The sequence below is a fragment of the Dendrobates tinctorius genome, unplaced genomic scaffold (assembly GCF_039654945.1).
Source record: "Dendrobates tinctorius isolate UK_male_01 unplaced genomic scaffold, ASM3965494v1 ptg000296l, whole genome shotgun sequence".
In the NCBI taxonomy this organism is placed as follows: Eukaryota; Metazoa; Chordata; class Amphibia; order Anura; family Dendrobatidae; genus Dendrobates; species Dendrobates tinctorius.
This window is the reverse complement of record NW_027361963.1, coordinates 3,654,314-3,678,749: the sequence shown is the minus strand read 5'-3', so window position 1 is coordinate 3,678,749 and position 24,436 is coordinate 3,654,314. Positions and strand designations below refer to the sequence as shown.

Here is a 24,436-nt window from a genome sequence, read left to right as displayed (position 1 = left end):
CGACGGGCCCCTTAAAGTCATCCCCCCGGAGGGTGCTTTATCCTGCTGCCGCCTCACCAGCAGTCCCCCTGCCGTGGGTGCCTCCAGGACTCCGGACAGGCCGAGGCAGGGGCCCTCCCGCTGCCTGAGTCGACCAGCCAGCTCTGGTGACATCTTCGATCTTCTGCAGGTATGTCTGAAGAGGCTTCCCTGTCAGGGACAGGAAACCAAACTCAGGCGAGGGACAGGGCCGCCCTTTTTATGTCTGTAGGTTTCCTGTCCCTGAAAGGCAGATCCCCTCTCGTGGTGCTGTCGTGGCGACTGAATAAAAAGCATGGGTGCTTCCAACCTTGCGTGTCCTTCTTGAACAGGACCGCTCCAGCACCAATGGAAAAGGCATCCACCTCCAGAATGAAGGGTTTATCTACATCGGGGGCGATATAGAATGGGAGCACTAGCGAAATGGGACTTAATGGAGAAGGCCTTACAGACAGTTTCTGACCATAACTTGGGATTCACTCTCTTCTTGGTGAGGGCCACCAAGGGAGCTACCAAAGTCAAGAAGTGGGGTATAAATTGTCGATAGTAATTTATGAACCCCATAAAGCGCTGCACCACTTTAAGAGACTGGGTGCAATCCATCACCGCCTGTAGTTTGGCAGGATCCAAGGCCAATCCCTGGGCGGAGATGATATAGCCAAGGAAAGGCAAGGACTCCTGCTCAAACACACACTTCTCTAACTTTGCATAGAAGGAGTTTGCCTGCAGGAGATAAAAAACTTTGCAAACATCTCTCCGGTGGGAGTCAATATCTGAAGAATAGATGAGTATATCATCCAGATAGACTACTACTGTAGTGGTAAGCATATCCCCGAAGATATAGTTCACAAAGTCTTGGAAGACAGCCGGGGCATTACAGAGCCCGAAGGGCATCACCAGGTCTTCATAGTGCCCATCCCTGGTGTTAAATGCAGTCTTCCATTCGTCCCTCTCACGGATGCGAATCAGTTTGTAAGCCCCCCGCAGATCGAGTTTGGTAAACACTCTCGCTCCCCGTAGCCTATCAATCAGCTCCAATATCAGGGGGAAGAGGGTACTTATTCTTAACAGTGATAGCGTTAAGACCCTGCAATCGATGCAGGGATGTAGTTCTCCGTTCTTCTGGATGAAGAATCCCGCCCCTGCTGCTGACACCGACTTCCTAATGAATCCCCTTGCCAGATTCTCCCTGATATACTGAGACATGGCCTCTGTCTCCAGGAGATAGTGGATAGACTAGACCCCGAGGAGGCTCAGCACCAGGTAAGAGGTCACTAGGACAGTCGTAGGGGCGATGGGGCGGAAGAGTCTCCGACGCCCTGTTGAAGAACACATCTGCATACTGTTGATAGTGTGTGGGGAGAGAGGAAAGATTTGTGGGGTCTTCGGTGGAATCAACCTGAACGCACTCCCTCAGACATCTACGCTCATAGGCGTTCACCGCCCGGGGTCCACCGTGCAGTAGGTGTAACAACCGCTGCTGAGTAATGGCAGACTCGCTATATGGCGGTATACTGCGCTTAGGTTAAACATCACCCGAGGTGCGCAGAGCGGACTGCAAAACTTACAGACTCTTTAGTATCAGTAAAGCATAAACGCCGCGCCTGTTAGCTTCACAGGTCTCAGCTGGCGTACACACGGTATATGGTCAGAGGACACGGCCCAAGGCAGAGGTCGGTGTCCGTCTTGACCTAACGTGCGTGCGGCGTCACTACTGCGGACGCCAGTAAGTGCTGCTAACTGCAGCGCGGCGGTAACTACTGCCGCTGTACGACAGTGCTGTGAGGCATCACACTATCGGACGCTAGTGTAGCGGTGCGGTATGCACTGTGGCGTATGGCTTGCCGCTGACTGGCGCTGACTATAACTGTAATTCCCTATCCACATGCGTAATATCAGAGGGAAGGGGTTTTATAATGAGTCAGTCACCAGAATCATACATCCGTCACCATTCACACATAGCAAGTAATGTCTATACTAGCGCATGGCCAAGCGGCCATGCATGATTTTTATAGCCATGCCCTCCGGGACCTTCTAGACCTCTGAGATGGGCCAATCAGATCAGGACAAGGACCTGAGCACGTGACCCTCGATCTCCAATGGGAGATCGTCTCGTGGGCATGCCCAGTAGCGCGGCGAGAGGACTTGGCCTCTGGAGTGGTTTTCTGCAAAGCAGGTTGCGCTACCATTGCTGGTCCAGAGGTGGCAGCAACATCCAGACCCAGAGAGCTGGTCTGAGCAGGGCGCCTGGATCACCGAGATTGCTGTGCAGGTCCCTGAGCGGTCGGAAAGTAATGGGAGACCGCTGGATGTATGGCTCTGGATTCCTGCTGTGCAGCTGCAAGAATCTGACGCCTACACAAAGATTATACCACTAGTGGCGCTGACTCTCTCCCTAACTCATACACAGCTGAGGCTAGGGGAGTCATCATGAGTCAGTCTTCAGTCTCATACATCCGTCATTACACACACAACTAGCCATCAGCGTCTATATTAGCGCAGGGCCGAGCCGCCATGTGAACCTTTTATAGCAGCGTCCTTCCGGGACCTTCCTGATGGTCCAATCCGAGCTGCTTGAGGACCTGAGCATGTGACCTCCGACCTCCAATGAGAGATCGTCCCTCGGGCATGCTCAGTAGGCTGCAAAACGGACTTATCCTCTGGAGCTGCTGCTAGTGCGGATTGCTAAAGCTGGAGCAGAGGTGGCAGCAGCAGCCAACCTGCCCGCACTCGCCTGAGCAAGACGCCGGGAGCGAGGCCTCTGCTGAGCAGCCTCCTCTGCGGCCGGCACTGAAGGGGAGAGCACAGAAGGCGAGGCCGGGGATTCCTCCTGTGCCGGAGCCCGACCCCTCACACGCCTTCCTCCATGACAGGCGGTCTGCCGCGTCTGAGGGTGCGCCGGGTCTAGTGAGCGGAGGCGCTCGCTGTGCACAGACCTGTATGGGGGACGCAATGTGACCCCGGCCTTATGGAGACAAGGAGGAGCCGCGCGGTGTGAGGAGAGAGCCGGGAATGTGGCGCCTCCTGGTGGCCGGGGGGATCCTGCAGCCCTCTCTACACACAGCAGTCAGCGCTGAGGAGGGACAGAGCGGAAGCCCTCACTATACAGCGCCCACAGGGAACCCCGCACACTCCCGGGGCAGCGCCATGTAACAGCAGCCCCACGCAAAACACAGCGCCCCCACATAGACCCACAAGCAGCGCCCCCTGCAGAGTCTATGTGCAGCTACAGGAGGAACTGCGGAGCGGCCGCCACTGAGGGAGAAGCGGAGCCCAGCGCGGACTGCAGCAGAGGAGAGACAGGCCCCGCCCCTTCACCGCACGTGACCGGGTCACTTGGGCATGACGTCACCACAGGCCTTCACCACCTCTTCTCTCCTGAGCCCCGCCCCCTGATCACATGACGGTGACGTCACCACAGGTCCTTCACCACTTCTCTCCTGAGCCCCGCCCCCTGATCACATGACGGTGACGTCACCACAGGTCCTCCCGCGCTCAGTGCAGCCGCTCCGTCCCGGGTGTGCGCAGCTCGTGTTCTCTGGGGTCAGCCAGCAGCAGATTTCCGGTTCCCGCCATTCCGGTGAGATGACAGGAGGGTTTGTGGTGAATCTGTGAGAGGAGAGTGTGGGGGGAGATCAGAGCTGTTCCTGTGGAGGCTCCTGCTCCATGTGACTGCGGCTCCTCAGTGTTGGGGACGGGCAGCATTGTATGGGGGATGTGCAGCGTCTCCTCCTCACCTCACGGCCCCCGCTGGAGGTGTAGTTACCACGGTGACCGTCCCCCGCTGGAGCTGTAGTTACCATGGTGACCGTCCCCCGCTGGAGGTGTAGTTACCACGGTGACCGTCCCCCCGCTGGAGGTGTAGTTACCACGGTGACCGTCCCCCGCTGGAGGTGTAGTTACCATGGTGACCGTCCACTGCTGGAGGTGTAGTTACCACGGTGACCGTCCCCCGCTGGAGGTGTAGTTACCACGGTGACCGTCCTCCGCTGGAGGTGTAGTTACCACGGTGACCGTCCCCCCGCTGGAGATGTAGTTACCACGGTGACCGTCCCCTGCTGGAGGTGTAGTTACCACGGTGACCGTCCCCTGCTGGATGTGTAGTTACCATGGTGACCGTCCCCCCGCTGGAGGTGTAGTTACCACGGTGACCGTCCCCCCGCTGGAGGTGTAGTTACCACGGTGACCGTCCCCCCGCTGGAGGTGTAGTTACCACGGTGACCGTCCTCCGCTGGCTGTGTAGTTACCACGGTGACCGTCCTCCTCTGGCTGTGTAGTTACCACGGTGACCGTCCTCTGCTGGAGGTGTAGTTACCACGGTGACCGTCCCCTGCTGGAGGTGTAGTTACCACGGTGACCGTCCTCCGCTGGCTGTGTAGTTACCACGGTGACCGTCCTCCGCTGGCTGTGTAGTTACCACGGTGACCGTCCTCCGCTGGCTGTGTAGTTACCACGGTGACCGGCCTCCGCTGGCTGTGTAGTTACCACGATGACCGGCCTCCGCTGGCTGTGTAGTTACCACGATGACCGGCCTCCGCTGGCTGTGTAGTTACCACGATGACCGTCCTCCGCTGGCTGTGTAGTTACCACGGTGACCGGCCTCTGCTGGAGGTGTAGTTACCACGGTGACCGTCTTCTGCTGGAGGTGTAGGATTTTACATACCTCCCAACGTTTCAAGTAGGGAAAGAGGGACAGGGGTTGCGGGGTGCGCAGCGGCAGACTTTAGGCCACGCCCCTGACCAGTGTCGCAGTTCGGTGCCATGGGCCCACCAGTAGCAGTGACTTTGGGGGCTTTCACTTTTCACCTGCATACAGATGTTACACTCCCCTCACTCACAAATTCCCTCTGTCTCCATTTAATAATGAGCTGTAGAGTTTGGTGAATGATGAGGAGATGCGGCGTTCTGCCAAGTCCTGTCCATAGAGTGGGGATGGGACACCAGGTCTGCAGCGGGGCCCACCGGGGGACTCCCCTGTTACCCTACGGGCCAGTCCGAGCCTGACCCTGACCACACCCATTTAGCGCTGCTGATCGCTGTTCATAAACAATAATTATAAAGAGAAAAAATAAACTTATTTACAAGTAATGAATTAAAGTATTAATGCAAACATGGTAATAAGCCGCACAATCCATCACAGCTCCGCTCTATGAGGCCGGGGTCACACAGGGGAGAAACTCGGACGAGTCTCACATCTTAACACCCGGCACTCAGGAGCGGAGCGTGCGGCCCCGTGTCTCTCTGTGCGCGCGGCCCCGTGTCTCTCTGTGCGCGCGGCCCCGTGTCTCTCTGTGCGCGCGGCCCCGTGTCTCTCTGTGCGCGCGGCCCCGTGTCTTTCTGCGCGCGGCCCCCGTGTCTTTCTGTGCAGCCGCACGCTCCGCTCCTGAGTGCCGGGTATTAGGATGTGAGACTCCTCCGAGTTTCTCTCATGTGTGACCCCGGCCTCAGATAAAAGATCTGTAACAATATTGAGCTTTTGGTTACTGGGAGGAATTAGAGAGTCGCTGACTTCTTGTCCTGCATATCTGCAGAGATCATGAGAAGCATTACCCTCCCCTCTCTCAGCAGTGAGGTCAGGTGAAGCAGAATGACCGGCAGGAGCGTCTGTGACCACAAATCGGCACCGGGCAGAACAGGCAGGTAGTTCACTACTTCTCTGTGAATTCTTAGCCCCTTAAGAAAAAAATACAAAGGTCCTGGATGGATAACCCCAATTACCCAAGATCACATGATTATTTGTGCTGTTTTTGTCCTTAAAGGAGATAATACCTGTCACTTTAAAGGGAACCTGTCAGCAGTTTGGCCGCTATAAGATGCAGCCGCCACCTTTCAGGGCTTATCTTACATTCTAGAATGCTGTAGATAATATTATATTATTATACTCACCCGGGAGAGGGACGGTCCTGTGCGGTGCGATGGGTGTTGCAGGTTTGGGTCCGGTGCCTCCCATCGTCTTCTGACGCCATCCTACTGTTGCTTCATTGCTCCCCGGCATCGCGCTCCTGCGCAGGCGTACTGATCTGTTCTGTTGAGGGCAGATGAAAGTACTGCAGTGCGCAGGCGCTGGGCCTCTCTGACCTTTCCCGGCGCCTGCGCACTGCAGTGCTTTGCTGTGCCCTCAACAGGACAGATCAGTACGCCTGCGCAGGAGTGCGATGCCGGGGAGCAATGAAGCAACAGGAGGGCAGCAGCGCAAGAAGATTGGAGGCACCGGACCTGCAACATCCATCGGACCAGACTGCCCCCGGATGAGCATAATAAAACTTATTTTTCTTGTCTTTCAGGTCGCACCGGGGGCAGATATACAGCATTATAGAACGTATAACAGCCCTGAAAGGCAGCGGCCGCATCTTACAGGGCCAAAACTGCTGACAGGTTCCCTTTAAGGGCAGGTTCACATTGCGTTTCTGCTTTCCATTTAACGCATCCGTCTGACAGCAGCAAAAACGCAATGTACCGGAGACGTTAAGGCCTCCATAGGCTTGTATTCAGCAAACGCATCCAAACGCATGCCAAAATAGGCCTGAAATGCACAGGCCATCGCTGACTGCAGGGTTTATATATATATAGAAAGATAGAAGATAGGACAGAAAGAAGCGAGAATGGCGTTACCAGTGTCCCCGCTCTCTCCTGCTTCCCCTGCCGCTCATTAAGCTCATGAATATTCACCTAACAACCAGGAGCAGCAGAGTGAGAGCGGGGACACTGGGAAGATCGAGGCAGCTGTTCTATCTATCATCTATTATCCCACCCTGTGAAGGTTATTAAGGCAGACGGAGCCACTTTGTGCTCTGACCTCATTGTTGCCGGTGTCCGCCTTTCTGGGGCATCACAGAAGCATGGCTGACTGTACGGTGTCGCCCACCTCAGAAATGTCAGTACCGCCAAATGGGAGGTCAGACGGAGCACAAAGTGACTGTCCGCCTCATTACAGGCAACGGCCCGAAAACCTTTTTTCAGGACTTGATACAGAAGCTCCAACAGAGCCACTGACATGTGGCACCAATGAGAGAAGATCCGAGCATCAGACAGAGTTTATTACATGACAAAGGGTTAAATACAAGAACTGAAATAAATGACGGCACATTGTAATCAGACACATGACATTTTTTTTTAAATTCATTTATGAAACAACAAACAGCTGTAGAGATTTTGTGAATGACCAATGCAATGTATCCCCGACCATCATAGTATCTGTAAAGGGGGAAACCGACAAGGTTCCATATTGAGTTATTGGTGCAGATCTCAGGGTCACCGGTCCTCACTCTCCTGCGAGGCCTATGGATAATCTAGGAGCAGGTACAGGAACCCGTTATCCATCTATACAAATGTTTGGCTGTGTATAACCCAGAATGACACATCACAACCATCATATCTAACATCATACAAAACTGCTACTCCTACCCTGCTGCCGACCCTCCATAGCACTGATGACATTATAAGCCTATAAAGTGTAAGTCAGTATATTCTTCACTGCAGCGATTATGCTAATAACAGACCACTATCTACGCGCTGTTATAGGAAGGTGAGATGGATTCCATACAGCCCAAATGTTATTACACTTCCCCAAGCCACCCCTATTCTGGCACAGGGTCCGCTCGTAAGGTATAATTGAATTTACTAGTTCAGTCCAAGCTCTAAGAAAAGGATGTTGATCACCCATCCAGCGTAAGGCCAATATCTTCCTGGCTAAAAAAAAGTGTCTCCTGCAGGAAAATTCTGACGTGGTGTCCCCCATATCTCTTCCTCCAGCACACCAAACAGACACCAATGGAGTGAGAGGACCAGGAGTTCCTATGAGGGGAGGATAACAACGAGGTCACCTCGCTCCAAAAAGATAGAATAGTTGGGCATCACCACTCCATATGTGTAAAATCCACATCCATTGTGTGACATCTTAAACTTTCTGAGGATTGGGACCACCCCATCCTAAATAGCCGTAGTGTGGTCAGATATGACTGGTGCGCTATATACATTGGAGGCATTTTATTATTGGCTGATGGAGACTCCCCGGTTGGAGAACCAAGGATCTCCTCCCAATCTTCATTCTGGATATCTGGAACTAGAGACCTCCACCTCTCCCTTACTGACGATAAAGCAGAGTCAGAGCACTATGTTGGAGGCAGTAACTGAGTTTTGGGGAGTAGGATCATATTAATCAGGTTCATACGTCCGGAGACAGATAATGGCAATTTACTCCAGATAGCAAATTTAACATTAACAAGATCTGACAACGGGAGAATATTCATTTTTAAGTCGAGTCTACTATATTTTGAAATATTTATTCCCAGGTACTTAAAGTTAGTTACGACAGGCAATGGGGATAACGCTTCACGGTGATCCATTGGACCAAGGGAGAGCGGCATCAAGGCGGATTCATCCCAATTTATGTATAATCCCGAATAATTACTAAATGTGTCTATAGTAGCAATCACATGGGGTAGTGATTCTTCTGCTTTATCCATAAATATCACCATATCATCAGCACATAGGCCGATGGTATCTAAACGGCCCGCTATTTCTATACCTCTAATGACTGGAGTGGATCTTATACGGATCGCCAACGCTTCGATTGCAAGCGCGAAAACGGCCGGGGAAAGGGGGCGCCCCTGGCGTGTTCCTCTTGCCAAAGAGAACGGTTCGGATACAGAGTTATCTATTATTATTCGGGCTTTTGGTTTCATGTACATCGCGATGATCCACTTCCTAAATTTGGAACCAAATTCTTTTTGTAAAGATGCAGATAAAAATGACCACTCAGGAGAATCGAAGGCCTTAGCCGCATCCAGCGAGGCCAAGACCCATTCATTATCTGGCACCAGGGAATTGCACTGCACCACTGACTGAACTCTCCTAACATTAATAGATGTATTTGTCCCGGACATGAAACCGGTCTGGTCTGGATGTATTATTCCTGGTATCACCGAATTTAATCTAGAGGCCAGGATTGTAGTGAAGATCTTATAGTCCACATTTACCAACGATATGGGGAGGCACCTCACATGTATCAATAGGAACTTACAAGTCTGATATTTGGCAACAGAAACTAATTTATTGTCATTGATCTTTAAAGGGGTTCTCTGGGCATGTGATATTGACTTCCTATCCAAATCTGTGAGGGTCCGAAACCTGGCACCCCCAACAATCAGCTGTTAGCTTCGGCATCCTGGGTGCTTCAGAACAGCCACTGTTCAGTGTCTGATATTGAGGAGGATAGGTTATCAATATCATACCCCTATAAGGTGCACCTGTCCTCGACCACCGCTGATGCAGAGCAGAGGTGGACGGTGACCTTGGCAACCAGCAGCAAATTATAGAATTAAAAAATCCTTCCGTTAGTGAGAACCAAGCAGATTTTTAATAAGAGGTAAATGACAAATGTTGTGACATGATCAATATTCCCCCCGAAATATAGACATTACCTATATTCAATCAGGTATAGGCAACTTCCATCCTCCTGCACGCCACCACTGTCCCCTTTCCGATTCCCACTCTATACTTACACCCGCAGAGCCTTGTATAACATGTCCCTGGGTCACCATGACTGTATCAGACCCAAAATCCACCAATACCTACAGCGTGGAACTCACACAAGTCTACCTCCACCCGTACTCTTTCCTGATAGGACAATCAGTATCACGTGATAAATCCTTTTCCTGTTCAACGTCTCCTGGGAGTTGTAGTTTGTTTGACATCGCGATATAAGGGTAACTGGAATAAAAACTACAATTCCCATAATGCAGCGCACAGGTAAAATTGGATTTTCTGTATGTAGTATGTAATTTTATATCACCAGTGCAGTGCGGGAAAAGTAAGATCCTGACCGGGATAGCGGGACAGAGTTTCAAAATCGGGACTGTCCCACTGGATCGGGGACGGTTGGGAGGTATGATTTTCGGTGGTGAGCGGAGAGGTGACTGCTGGGACATTATACAGGACGGCACTGGAGGATTCTGGGTGATGAGCGGAGAGATGAATGCTGGGATATTGTAAAGGAGAGCACTGGAGGATTCTGGGTGATGAGCGGAGAGGTGACTGCTGTGACATTATACAGGACGGCACTGGAGGATTCTGGGTGATAACTTTTCATTGTTGTCAGGTTCCTATAAGGTGTCAGGATGTCGCTGTCTATCTCTCCATGGAGGAGTGGGAGTATCTAGAAGGACACCAGGATCGGTACCAGGCCGTGATGATGGAGGAGCTCCGGCCTCTTACACCACGAGGTGAGCAGCGAGGCTCCTTGTTGGCTCCGGTGGATGTGATGACGTCTCCGGCGTCCTCCTATAATAGATGAGTTTTCTCCAGACTTGCTCTGGTTTTCTCTACATTTTCTCCGTCTGACAACAGCTTTCATTTCCCTGATTATTTTCTTCTGATCTGTGAGTCGCGGTTTCTCCGCTGTTGTCATGTCTTCATTAGAGGTGGACGATCCTGAACACTGACTTCTCCCAGAAGACCGTGTTACTGTTTGTTGTTTGGGAGCCTGAACACAGCTTGTTGTAAAGCTGCAACACAGCCAATCAATAAGCTTTTCCTGTGGGGGCACTTCCGGCCCCATCACAGACATGTCGGGTATTGGCATGGCTGGGATTGGCCGGTGCACTGTGTAAAATAAAAAAAAGAGACTTGGGGTCTCCCAATTTTGATAACAAGCGCAGGTAAAGCAGACAGCTGGGGGCTGGTATTCTCAGGCTGTTAGGTGACCATGGATTTTTAGCCCCCGCCCAGAAATGGCACATCCATTAGATGCGCCAATAGTTCTGGCTGCTGGTAATAGTTTTGGGGTTGGTGTCAGCTGTGTAATGTTTGCTGACATTAAGCCCGGGTGTCAGTAATGGAGAGGTGTCTACCCCCACTGCTAACCCCATAATCAAAAGGAAGAAAGACACACAGAAACAAATCAAAGACATTGTCAGCTGTCCGCCAAGAATCCATCATGATGATGTCCCACGACGAGCCAGAACTCTGCTACATCTGGTTGCATTGCTGAGCGGTGACACCGGTAATGTCAGCCCTGAGGTCAGTGTGAGAACGAGGCTGCGTGTGATTGGATAGAAACTGTCCTCAGCCTGTGCGGAGCAGAAATGTGTGTCACACTGTATATTGTGTTACTGTATATGTGTATATATAACCACACACACGTTACACAATATACAGCGTAACTCACATTTGTGCTCAGGCTGAGGACAGTTTATTCCAGCAGCTCTGCGGCGTCCTTCGGCCTCCAATACACCTTTCAGTCTGATGAGATAGATGTTGAATCTTCTCCGTGAGCTACAAAGGTCGTCTCTTGCTTTACTCCGCGCTCTGTCCTCCGCTCTCTGTCCTCCGCGCGATCTCCTCCGCTCGTCCTGTCCGCTTTGGTGGCAGGAAAGCGCATTCACGATACCTGACAGGACGCTGCCCTCACCCGACCTGTCTCGAGGAAAGGTCTTTACGCAGCCCGTCCTACAACCTCACAGCTGGGAAGCTTTTTGCGTTTTCGTTTTTTGCTCCCCTTCTTCTCAGAGCCATACCTTTTTTAAAAAAAAAAAATTTTCAATGTGGCCATGTGAGGGCTTGTTTTTTGCAGGACGAGTTGTGTTTTTGAACGACACCATTGGATTTAACATATCGTTTACTGAAAAAGGGGAAAAAACTTCCAAGTTCAGTGAAATTGATAAAAAATACAATTCTACAGTTGCGTGTGTTTTTCTAACACCATGTTCACCAAATGCTAAAACTGCCCTGCCATTATGATTCTCCAGGTCATTACAAGTTCATAGACACCAAACATGTCTAGGTTCTTTTTTATTTAAGTGGTGAGAAAAAAATCCAAACTTTGGTTAAAAACAAAAATGGCGCCATTTTCTGAGATCTTTAGCATTAGGTACGCAGGCCGTGCCGATGTATGTGGATGCCTCAGCATGCGTCGTTTTGACGGTGCGGCGACCTGCGCCGAATGCAACGTGTTGCATTTTGGTTCGGTCGCCGCACCGTCAAAACTATGGATGCAGAGGCATCCACATACATCAGCACGGTCTGCATACCTAATGCAAAAGATAGGGTACGCAGGCCGCATGCCGACAGAGGCGGAGCTGACCGGAGGAGGTGTGGCTGTGGACGGAGCTTCACGGAGAAAGTCCGCTTCCCTCCGCAGCTCCTCCATACGCTAGTATGAAACTAGCCTTACTTACAGTGTGCCGCAGTCTGCAGCAGCCGAACATGTCAGCTGTTATCAGTGACACCCGCACTGCTCTCTGAGGAGGAGCCGCGAACAGGACATCCTCCCAGCGTGACGTCACCACGTCTTGCAGCTTCGGTGTTGAGAGCTACTCGAAGAGCAGTGCGGGCGTCACTGAGAACACGGCTGACAATCATGTTCGGCTGCTGCAGACTGCGGCACACTGTAAGTAACAGCGCTCTTGCGTTCTCATGACTTTTTCTGTCACTCACCACTCTTCTTTGCGGGAGGGTTAAGCAGCTCTTCACAAGGCTAACACTGATTGGCCCCAGCGCAGCCAATCTGTCTTAGCTTTGTTTGTGTCCTCTTCTCCCCGCCGTACAGCATAGCTCAGGTAATGAGCTGCTGTCCTCTATAAAGCGTGCTCCCCTCCCCCACAGTGTAAGCAGCAGAGGGACATAGAGGGCTCCCTGCTACAGCTACAAATGTTGAATAAGAGCCCCCCCTGCCTGCCTAAAAGTAAGTGTAAATGGGGGGGGATAGAGGGGGAGGGGCCAAATTACTTAGGGATAAATGAGGGCCAAATTACCTCATCTCTCCTTTCTCTGACTTCACCCCTGACTGCACCTCCTCCCTTGTATTACCCCTGACTGCACCTTCTCCCATATCACACCTGCTGAATCCCCTTGCCCCAGAATTACCCTGACTGAGCCCCTCTACCCCTGTATTACCCCTGACTGCGCCACCTCCCCCTGTATCACCCCTACTGAACCCCCTCGCCCTGGAATCACCCTGACTGAGCCCCTCTACCCCTGTATCACCCCTAACTGCACCCCCTCCCCCTGTATCACCCATGACTGTGCCACCTCCTGTATCACCCGTGACTGCGCCACCTCCCCCTGTATCACCCCTGACTGCCTGTGTCCCCTTCCCCTATATCACCCCTGGCAGTGCCACTTCCCACTGTATCACCCTGACTGAGCCCCTCTCTCCCTGTGTTACCCTTGACTGACTGTGTCACCTCCCTCTTTATCAGCCCTGACTGACTGCGCCCCCTCCCCCTGTATCACCCCTACATAACATCGAAAGGTCTTTAACATTATGTCGTCTTGCCCTTTGGACTACATGGGGCATCAGCCACATTCCAGATGCTGATGGACATAGTGCTAGAACCCCATCGGAAGTATACGCCAGCGTACTTGGATTCCATCATCATCTTTAGTACTGTACTGGCTGGCGTACCCATTTGTCCCAGGTACAAGCTGTAGTGAATTCGCTCAGATTCGCATGCTTGATGGCGAGTCCCAAGAAATGTGCAGTAGGGCTCAAGGAAGTCCAGTACTTAGGATACGTGATCGGCCGTGGGGTTATCAAACTCAAATAAAATCGAGGCCATACAGAACTGGCCCCGACCTGTTACCGCCAAACAGGTGAGAGCATTTCTCGGCATCGTTTGGTATTACCGGAGGCTTATACCTAATTTCTCTGGGAGAACAACACTCCTAATCAATCTCCTAAAGGGAAAGAAATCGGTAATGGTGCGGTGGAATCCTCAAGCAGAGGAAGCCTACCAGTCTATGAAGGTGACGCTGTGCGGACAGCCCGTTTTTATCAGCCCCAACTTCTAGAGTGACTTTGTCGTGTAGACGGACGCCTCTAACGTTGGCCCAGGAGCAGTCCTGTCGCAGGAGATGAACGGCGAGGAACATCCGGTCACCTACGTATGTAGGAAATTCACCCCGGCTGAGAAAAATTATAGCGTAGTGGTGAAGGAGTGCCTGGCTATTACGTGGGCCTTGGAGTCACTACACTATTATTTGCTCGGTCGGACACTTCGCTTGGTGACAGATCATTCACCCTTGGCCTGGATGAGAAATAACAAGGAGAGGAATGTTCGGGTCACCAAATGGTTCCTGTCTCTGCAAAATTTCAATTTCACCATGGAACATCGTGCATGGAAGGCTCAAGGGAATGCGGATGCCCTGTCCCAGGCGCCCTTTATGGTGACAAGTGTTCAACCCCACAAGTTTGAACAGAGGGGATTATGTGAGGCAATGAGGGGGATCATATTCGAGGGTCAATAGGTGTCCCCTAGGATGCGGACGGAGTCTTATTAAACACACTGGCGTGCCTTGTGTTCACAGCAGGACGCCTGTTAGTCACAAGGCAATGTAAAAGAGTGTATTGGGTCCAAGTAGTGACTCAGTCAGGTTTTTCGGAAAACCCGTTAAGGGCTTTTATTTTTAGAGGGATTTGCAGGTTTGGTAGTGGGGCGAATCCCTCTCTCCAGCCCGGCTTTTGGAAGTGGCTCTATGGCTACTATTCCATTTAACTCTGTCAGTTTTTGCCTTGGGTGTGTCAGTTTGGAGTTTGAGCTTTGAACTTTTCTGTGGTCCCTGCCTATCTGTTGCACTGCACTACAGCACGCTTAAAAAGATGGGCACCACTGGATCACAGGTCAGACAGTGTGTACACAGTGTCTCCATCTGCCCATCTGCCTCATTATAGGGAATCTTCCACTGGGGTTTTCAGCTGAATCACATATTTCAGAGATTTACACGTACACCCCGATGTAAGCGCTCAGCGTAGAGTGCAGGATAGATGTGAGCCGAGCCTTACTTCGATCTTTGGGAAGCAGAATTAACAAATTAACAGCAGGTGAAGAATTAGTTTTATTTATTTTTTACGCTGTTATTCGTACGGTATTGGCGAATAGACGACTTTATTCTTCGGGTCGGTGCAATTACAGCGATACCAGATTTATATCGGGTTTTTATGTCTGGCTTCTGTCGAAATCTAAAACCCTTTTTTTTGCTAAATAAAGTTTTTGTATCACCATATTTGGGGCGCTATAATTTTCCTGATTTTTTTGGGAGTTAGAATGAACAAAGAAACAGCAATTTAGGAACTAAGTTTATTTAAGTTTAAGTTTATTTTTTTTCTCTTTTTTATGCTTTTCACCATGTGGTAAAACAACTTTGGGTCAGTGCCATTACAGCGATATGACATTTATAACATTTTTTTTTACACAATGAAACTATTTTATAGTAAACATAATAGTTTTTGCATCGCTTAATTCTGAGAGCTATACGTATGTTATTTCTCCACTGATGGAGCTGTATGGCAGCTTGTTTTTTTGCGGGACAAGATGACTTTTTAGCGATAACATTCTTATATACATTTGTCTTTTTGATCTTGTTTTTTTCCACTTTCCGTTCAGTGATATGATGATAAAGCATAAAGGGGTTAAATTAGTGTGACATTTTTATAGGTTGGGTCGTCCTGGACACTGTAATGCCAAATATGTGTACTTTATTTGTTTTTATATAAATATTGTCATGTTTTTTCATTTATTTTGTGATTTATTTTACTCTTTTTACTTAGTCCTTCTATGTGACCTTAACTTATTAATCTGATTGCAGATATCATGCATTACACTGCACATGTACTGCATTGACAGAAGCCTCTTAGACTGTGCTCCTGGCATGGTCTAAACAGCCTGTCACTGGCAGATCCCGAGGTTGTCATGATGATCTCGGGTTGCCATGGCAACCATCGGCCCTCTCCCGGGCTCCTAAATGTTGCGATCGATATTAATTTATCGCTGCATTTAGGGTCTTAAAATGTGGAGCTTTCTCCAGCTCCTCTGTGGTTCCATTCCTGGTGGAGGGAAACTTGGAGAAGTTGTGTTTCTTAGTGCGGCTCCTCCATCTGACTGAGGAGGGTCTTCTCTGTCCCTCTCCTCAGGGTCCTCATCCTCCGAGTGCAGAGCAGAGAGCATTAGGCTTTGGCCTCACTGATTGTCTCTTCATACTTGGGGCCACAATGTGCTGGGACCTCGGTACCAGTGGTGAGAACCACAACAATGTAATTTAGTCCCTGATACATAAACCTAGAATTACCACTTCTGTGAGACGTGTCTCATACAGTGGGTACGGAAAGTATTCAGACCCCTTTAAATTTTCCCCTCTGTTTCATTGCAGCCATTTGGTAAATTCAAAAATGTTTTTTTCTCATTAATGTGCACTCTGCACCCCATCTTGACTGAAAAAAAACAGAAATGTAGGAATATTTGCAAATTTATTAAAAAAGAAAAACTGAAATAGCACATGGTCATAAGTATTCAGACCCTTTGATCAGACACTCTTATTTAAGTCACATGCTGTCCATTTCCTTGTGATCCTCCTTGAGATGGTTCTACTCCTTCATTGGACTCCAGCTGTGTTTAATTAAACTGATAGGACTTGATTTGTAAAGGCGCACACCTGTCTATATAAGACCTCACAGTGCATGTCACACCAAATAAGAATCATGAGGTCAAAGGAACTGGCCAAGGAGCTCAGAGACAGAATTGTGGCAAGGCACATATCTGGCCACGGTTACAAAAGAATTTCTGCAGTACTCAAGGTTCCTAAGAGCACAGTGGCCTCCATATTCCTTAAATGGAAGAAGTTTGGGAGATGGGAGAAAGTTACACATAGTCAACTATCACTGCAGCCCTCCACCAGTCAGGGCTTTATGGCAGAGTGGCCTGACGAAAGCCTTTCCTCAGTGCAAGACACATGAAAGCCCGCATAGAGTTTGCTAAAAAACACATGAAGGACTCCCATGAGAAATAAGATTCTCTGGTCTGATGAGATGAAGATAGACCTTTTTGGTGATAATTCTAAGAATTATGTGTGGAGAAAACCAGGCACTGCACATCACCTGCCCAATACAATGCCAACAGTGAAACGTGGTGGCAGCATCATCAGCTGCAGAGACAGGATGACTGGTTGCAATTGAAGGAAACATGAATGCGGCCAAGTATAGGGCTATCCTGGATGAAAACCTCTTCCAGAGTGCTCTGGACCTCAGACTTGGCCGAAGGTTCACCTTCCAACAAGACAATGACTCTAAGCACACAGCTAAAATAACTAAGGAGTGGCTTCAGAACAACTCTGTGACCATTCTTGACTGGCCCAGCCAGAGCCCTGACCTAAACCCAATTGATAATCTCTGGAGAGACCTGAAAATGGCTGTTCACCATCCACCCTTCCAGAACTGGAGAGGATCTGCAAGGAAGAATTGCAGAGAATTCCCAAATCCAGGTGTGACAAACTTGTTGCATCATTCCCAAGAAGACTCATGGCTGTACTAGCTCAAAAGGTGCTTCTACTCAATACTGAGCAAAGGGTCTGAATACTTATGATCATGTGATATTTCAGGTTTTTGTTAACAAATTTGCAAGTCAAGATGGGGTGCAGAGTGTACACTAATGAGAAAAAAATGAACTTTTTTGAATTTACCAAATGTCTGCAAAGAAACAAAGAGTGAGAAATTTAATAGGGTCTGAATGCTTTCCGTACCCACTGTATATAGACAGATACACGATAGGTCATGTGTTCAGTCTTTGTGTCTCCACAGATGGATCCAGGAGGAGAAATCCACCAGTGAGATGTCCCCGTCCTCTGTATCCCCAGGACTGTCCAGAGGAGAATGACAACATCCTGGAGGATCATCAGGTAGATGACACTGAAGCCCCCACAACATCTGACCATGAAGTGATGGGACCTGAGCTCATCTTACATTTTTCTTTTTAGGGCGAAGATCTGATTAATATTAAGATTGAGGTTATACATGGAGCAGAAGAGGCGATCGCAATATGGGCCGATCAGCAGAGTGAGGAGGGGAGACTCATGTCTGATCTGTGGTCACTTACTACTCTGTCTTCTCATGACACAATTTATTTCATCACTGTGTGTCTCCACAGATGGATCCAGGAGGAGAAATCCACCAGAGAGATGTCCCTGTCCTCTGTGTCCCCAGGACTGTCCAGAGGAGAATCACAATGTACTTGAGGAACATCAGGTAGATGATGCTGGGCCCTTATCTGGATCTGTATATGGGGGGGATATTTCTGATCAATGTCTTAGGCTGGTTTCACATTGGCGTTGAAACAACGCTACGCACTGCGTCGGTAAGCCCCGCCCCGATCCGGCTCCCTGCCCACCCCATCCGGGATCACCGGGTGATCTTATTACAATGTATAAATATATGTTGGGACAATACAAAGACCTTTCTAATGATCTTTTTACTCTTAGACCTGTGACGGGGACAAGGGGGCATCCTCTACGTCTGGAGGAAAGAAGGTTTAAGCATACTCACAGACGCGGATTCTTTACTGTAAGAGCAGTGAGACTATGGAACTCTCTGCCATTTGATGTTGTAATGAGTGATTCACTACTAAAATTTAAGAAGGGACTGGATGCCTTTCTTGAAAAGTATAATATTACAGGGTATATACTCTAGTCTCCTTAATATTGCGTTGATCCAGGGAGCTAGTCTGATTGCCGTATGTGGAGTCGGGAAGGAATTTTTTTCCCCAATGTGAAGATTACTGTTGCCACATGGGTTTTTTTTGCCTTCCTCTGGATCAACATGTTAGGGCAAGTTAGGATAGGATATGGGTTGAACTAGATGGACTTAAAGTCTCCCTTCAACCTTAATAACTATGTTACTATGTTACTTTTGCATTTGCACGCATGCGATCGGCGCACCCTATCCTTAGCATAGGGTGCGCAGATCATGCGCTGCTAGTGTGAAAGTAGCGTGCTGCGTACTTTTGACGGTGCGCCGTGCGCGCCGAAATGCAGCATGTTGCATTTCGGCGCGCACCGTCAAAAGTGCGCAGCACGCTACTTTCACACTAGCAGCGCATGATCTGCGCACCCTATGCTAAGGATAGGGTGCGCCGATCGCATGCGTGCAAATGCAAAAGTAGGCGGTGATCCCGGATGGGGCGGGCAGGGAGCCGGATCGGGGCGGGGCTTACCGACGCAGTGCGCAGCGTTGTTTCAACGCCAATGTGAAACCAGCCTTAGATGTAATAGATTTTGGTGGTTTCTTGTATTGTGCTGATTGTTACATCTGATATATCAGGAGGAAGATCTGATTAATATTAAAGTGAAGGATGAGACAGAAGAAGAAGCGATGACGAGGGGGGATCAGCCGTGTGTGAGTGATGAGAAGGAGGAGATTCCCGTAGATGTTTCCACAGGTGTGTAATAATGTCCAGTGCGTGATGATGACTGGTTTGTTATTATAATGATGCCTCACACTGTCTCCTACACTGAGGTCAGCATGTTGGTCTCTCTGCATCCAGGCCGGCCGCCCGGTGGCATGAAGAGCCCCGTGGTAAGTCAGTAAGTGTCATGCTATGGAGGTGTCGGTCAGACATTCGGTTGTCGTTCCTCTGCCACTATGGAGGCCATCTTGGATGTAGAAGGACCAGAACATCCGGCCCCGTCGCCGCACCCTGGTGTATAACAACCAGACCCATCACACCACCCCTTACACACACCTCCTTGGTGTATAGCATCCAGCCCCGTTGCCCTTCCCTCGGTGCATAACAGCCAGCCCTGTTGTGCCCCCTGATATATAACATCCAACCCCATTGCCCCTTAGTGTATAATAGCATTATGACTCCTGAAATGTGAGGATGTAAAAAAAAAAATGAATTAAAAAAAATGGATCTGTGAGGCATATAATGTGGGAAATGTTTGTCACAAAAATCAGCTATAGTTGTACATGAAAGAAGCCACACAGGAGAGAAGCCGTACTCATGTTCACTATGTGGGAAATGTCTTATAAACACAATACTTCATATTAATCTCTTTAAAAGGGGTTTTCTGATTTTAAAAAACCACTGTCTCTCAGTAACAAACACCAATCCTGTGCTGTATTCACTCTCCCCTGGTTCAGTGCTGAGTCTCTGTTGCTTCTATCAGTGTCTGCTATTGGCTGCAGTGCTGATATCACATTGACAGCGCTGCCGCCTGTAAGGGAGCTCAGTGGTTTTGAGCGGCTGATGCCATTTATTCTGGCAGAGCCGCTGATCTCCGTTATTGGCTATAGTGCTCTCAATGAGACGTCATCACTGCAGACAACAAGACAATGATAATGTTATTTCTATAGCGCCAACATATTCCGCAGCACTTTACATTTTAGAAGGGACTTGTACAGACAATAAAAGACATTACATCACAGCAATAATCTCATAAATCAACAGATACCTAGAGGAGTGAGGGCCCTGCTCACAAGCTTACATTATGGATGGTAATCTGGTCATTACCAGAATGGAGGGCACGGGTAGGGTGGTAGATGAGACGAGGGAGGAGATGCAGGGTGGTGCTGAAGCATGGAACGCTTTGTGGATGAAAGTAATAAGTTTATATTGAACTCTGTAGCAGATGGGTAACCTGTGCAATGCGTGGCACAGAGTAGAGGCATCGGTGTAACGGTTAGTGAGGAATATGATCCTGACTACTGTATTCAGGACGGATAGTCCTGAGGGGAGAGTTTGGTAAGAGGGAGACCGATTAGTAGAGAGTTACAATAGTCCAGACGAGAATGAATAAGAGAAACAGTAAGAGTTTTTGCAGAGTCAAAAGTAAGAAAAGGTCGAATTCTAGAAATGTTTTTGAGGTGCAGATAACAAGAGTGAGCCAGTGATCGGATGTGGGGGGCGAATGAAAGCTCGGAGTCAAGTACGACCCCAAGACAGCGGGCATGTTGCTGGGGAGTAATAGTGGAACCACACACGAGATGGCAATGTCGGGCATAGGTAGGTTAGTGGAGGGAGGAAACGAGAAGTTTTTGACAGTTTCAGGTATAGGGAGGACATGATGTTAGAGACAGTGGAAAGACAATCACTGGTGTTTTGTAATAATCACCGGGGCAGGACCCAGTCTCCCTGAGCATCGCAATGCTGTGATGTGCGGTGAAACTCCGTCCACAGCACAGTCACTCAGGAGACTGGGTCCTGCCTCGGTGATGCCGCTTCAGCTTCCAATTCCGGAAGTTGTCGTGACATCACCAGACATCAGAGTCAGCGGCAGCCGGGGGTCACGTAATGGAGATGAGCGTACAGTGACAGCGCCGCTCACAGGCACATTTGGAAATGCAAGGTATTTGAAGAAAGCCTTATTTCCAATGTTTAAATTGATTTGCCCAGTACACATTGTAGTGGACAACCTCTAAGGTTGTGATGTCATTATGGGTTGTATGAATGACGGCCTGTATTACTCAGCTTGTATTAGTCCGATGAAGGAGCTGGACCTGCTCCGTAACACGTAGCTTAATAGAATCATTTTAGTAAGATAAGAAAACTTTCCCTACATCCTTGGCAGCACTGTCGGAAGCCCATTTTTTACTTATATTTTTATCCTGGTTTTTTCCACCTGGACCTCTTGCGGGAGGATCAGGCGGCATCGCTGCAGCCATGGAGGATCAATCATGTTAACACCAGGGTTGTGCCTGGAGCTGCACAGCTAATCCGGGGGAGTAGTAGCCACTCACCTTAACCCAATATTATCTGCTGATTCACACAAGGAGCGCTTTTTATTGGTTTTTATAAAGTAAATTTAGAAATCCCTTCTGTATTGTGGAAAAATTCACATCTAATCTATCCTTCATCCTTATAGGAAATCCTTGTGAGAATAACGGTTTATCACTAAATTGTAAAAAAGAAGATATCAGGAAGCAGTCTAATGGAGAAAACCTCAATACCCTTCATGGAGCTCCTGGAGTTCACAGCACTTCACTTTCCTATAATCCTCCTAATCATGAGGAGCGCTCTCCTGAGCAATCTCACATTGTTACCACAATTCCAGGTGACAAAGTGGATACAAGATTTCAGTGTGACAAGCAACTTACTACAAGCTCCAATTTTTTAGCACAAAGAAAACACAAAGGAAAAAGGAGATACTGCTGTTCAGAATGTGGGAAATGGTTTACACATAAATCACAATTTCTAATACATGAGAGAATTCACACAGGAGAGAAGCCATATTCATGTTCGGAATGTGGAAAGGCCTTCTCAGAAAAAGGGAATCTTAGTAAACATCAGAGAATTCATACAGGAGAGAAGCCGTATTCATGTTTGGAATGTGTGAAGACCTTCACAAATAAAGGCGATCTTATTACACATCAGAGAATTCATACAGGAGAGAAGCCGTATTCATGTTCAGAATGTGGGAAATGCTTTACAGATAAAGGGCATCTTACTGAACATCAGAGAATTCATACAGGAGAGAAGCCATTTTCATGTTCGGAATGTGGAAAATGCTTTACAGAAAAAAGGAGTCTTATTATACATCAGAGAATTCATACAGGAGAGAAGCCATTTTCGTGTTTGGAATGTATGAAGGCCTTCACAGATAAAGGGAATCTTATTAGACATCAGAGAATTCATACAGGAGAGAAGCCATTTTCGTGTTCGGAATGTATGAAGGCCTTCACAGATAAAAGGAGTCTTATAAGACATCAGAGAATTCATACAGGAGAGAAGTGAAATTGATGTTCACAATGTGGGAAATTTTTAGCGCTAATTCAAGTCTTGTTAAACATCAAAGAACTCACAAAGGGGAGAAACCATTTTCGTGTTTATTGTGAGGAAAATGCTTTACAGGTAAATCACCACTTAATAAACACCAGAGAATTCACACAGGAGAAAACCTGTATTTGTCACGATTTCCACTCTGCTTCTGTCTTTTTGTTACTTTGTGTTGGGGCTGCCAGTCAGTCTGTCACATTTTGTCAGAATTTGTAATCCATGATGAAGACTCTTTTGAGTTGAAACGCGTTGAATTTTTTAACATCCACTGGGGTATCCATTACCTGTAACATGTTCTTTTAACGAAAAGAAATAAAGGAATATTTTTTATAACTACCCTCCTGCCTGAGATCGCTGGAGATTACTGTGTGTTTGGATTTGTATCCGCCAGGCCAGGGCGGCTCCGTGCGATGGTGTGGTTCCTGCTATCCGGAGGACGCTAAAGGGTGAGCTGAAACTTTTTTTCATATTGATTGACTGGCTTCTCGGGCTTCCCATTTCCCTTTGAATCAAGGTGTAGGCTGTGATTGGGCCCACCTAAACTGTACATGATTTAATGACTAGCATGGATCCTTCACTTAACAGGAGGTCAAGATTTGACAAAATCTTTAACGATAATACAGGTACTAATGTGGAAAATACCCCAGTGCAGAAGCTGGACTCCTTGGATAATCTTTTAAGAAAATTAAGAGAGGAACAAAGCCAAAGAAATAAAACTGTGGTGGGACTCAACGTCATTACAATCATACTTGGATAAAAAGATGATACCAAGAGGGCTTCGTATGAATAAAAATCCCACCTTCTCTACTTATCCAGAGACATTTAAACAAGAATGGGATGAGGTCCTGACTACATGCTCCAATGGTCTAATGCAGTTAATTGTTACACATGAACAATCAGAATTAGAAAAAGTGAAAGAGGACATTGTTAATACAGAGAAATTGCTGGAACAATACAAAGATAAAAAGGATTTTAAAAGTGCCACTGCAGGCATCAATAAACAACTTGATATATTAGAATGTAAAATTTCAGAGAGGAAAGAAACAAAATAGGAAAGGGATCTCAAAGATTATCAATCTGGCAATATGTACGATTGGAAAATAAAAACTCGTGAATCAAGACCCCCCAGAGATCCACAAAAACTTAGAAAAAATAAATATGTGACTTTTGCGGATACTGACCCTGAAACTTCTTTTGGCTCATCAGTGATAACTATGGGGAAAACTTCTGACTCAGAAGAAGAGGACTCATTAAGTTTGGACATTGGGGGCTTCTCAAAAAACGCTATAGGCAGGCGGGAAGGAAACATAAGAGAGCCAAGATACCCGCTCCGCCTAAACAAAAGGAAGAAGACTTGTTAAATTGTCCAGTTGGGAATCTGTTGAGTCACATTCTTTCTTCAGAACAAATAGAAATCCTTTCTAAGGGACTAGGATTTTGTCCCACCAATAAATTTGATATTTTCAAGACATTGTTAGATGTCAATAAAATGGCATGCAACTTCACCCTCAAATGCCACTAAGCTGAATCGGATGATTCTAGTATTAACCAGACTACTTTGTCCCTTTATGATTCTGACATTAATAAAATCACTCCTTTTGCTGAACTATTGCGAGTAGCAGAATTGAGACAATTAGAATCAGAATCCAGAACATACGATAAACCCCCTGATGGAGTTTTTAACCCCTTCACCCCCAAGGGTGGTTTGCACGTTCATGACCGGGCCAATTTTTACAATTCTGACCAGTGTCCCTTTATGAGGTCATAACTCTGCAACGCTTCCATGGATCCCGGTGATTCTGACATTGTTTTCTCGTGACATATTGTACTTCATGATAGTGGTAAAATTTCATTCAAATAACTTGCGTTTATTTGTGAGA

General features: G+C 48.1%; 1 protein-coding gene across 1 annotated transcript; it reads left to right on the top strand.

Moving 5' to 3' along the window:
- Window positions 1–3,467: 3,467 nt before the first annotated feature.
- Window positions 3,468–24,162, top strand: LOC141073095 (uncharacterized). The gene is made up of 7 exons (XM_073560431.1): window positions 3,468–3,598; window positions 10,118–10,241; window positions 17,588–17,685; window positions 17,764–17,842; window positions 17,934–18,031; window positions 19,103–19,220; window positions 21,646–24,162. The coding sequence occupies exons 2-7, from the start codon at window positions 10,157–10,159 to the stop codon at window positions 22,512–22,514; spliced, it is 1,347 nt and encodes a 448-aa protein (XP_073416532.1). The 5' UTR covers window positions 3,468–3,598; window positions 10,118–10,156; the 3' UTR covers window positions 22,515–24,162.
- The last annotated feature ends 274 nt before the right edge of the window (window positions 24,163–24,436 follow it).

What these genes read in the sequence shown, in the direction of transcription:
- LOC141073095 (XM_073560431.1), top strand. Translation starts at nt 10,157, where the DNA reads ATGGAGGAGTGGGAGTATCTAGAAGGACACCAGGATCGGTACCAGGCC. An exon ending in ATGTACTTGAGGAACATCAG is followed by an intron (nt 18,032 to 19,102) that starts GTAGATGATGCT and finishes CTGATATATCAG; the next exon opens with GAGGAAGATCTGATTAATAT. An exon ending in TCCCGTAGATGTTTCCACAG is followed by an intron (nt 19,221 to 21,645) that starts GTGTGTAATAAT and finishes TCATCCTTATAG; the next exon opens with GAAATCCTTGTGAGAATAAC.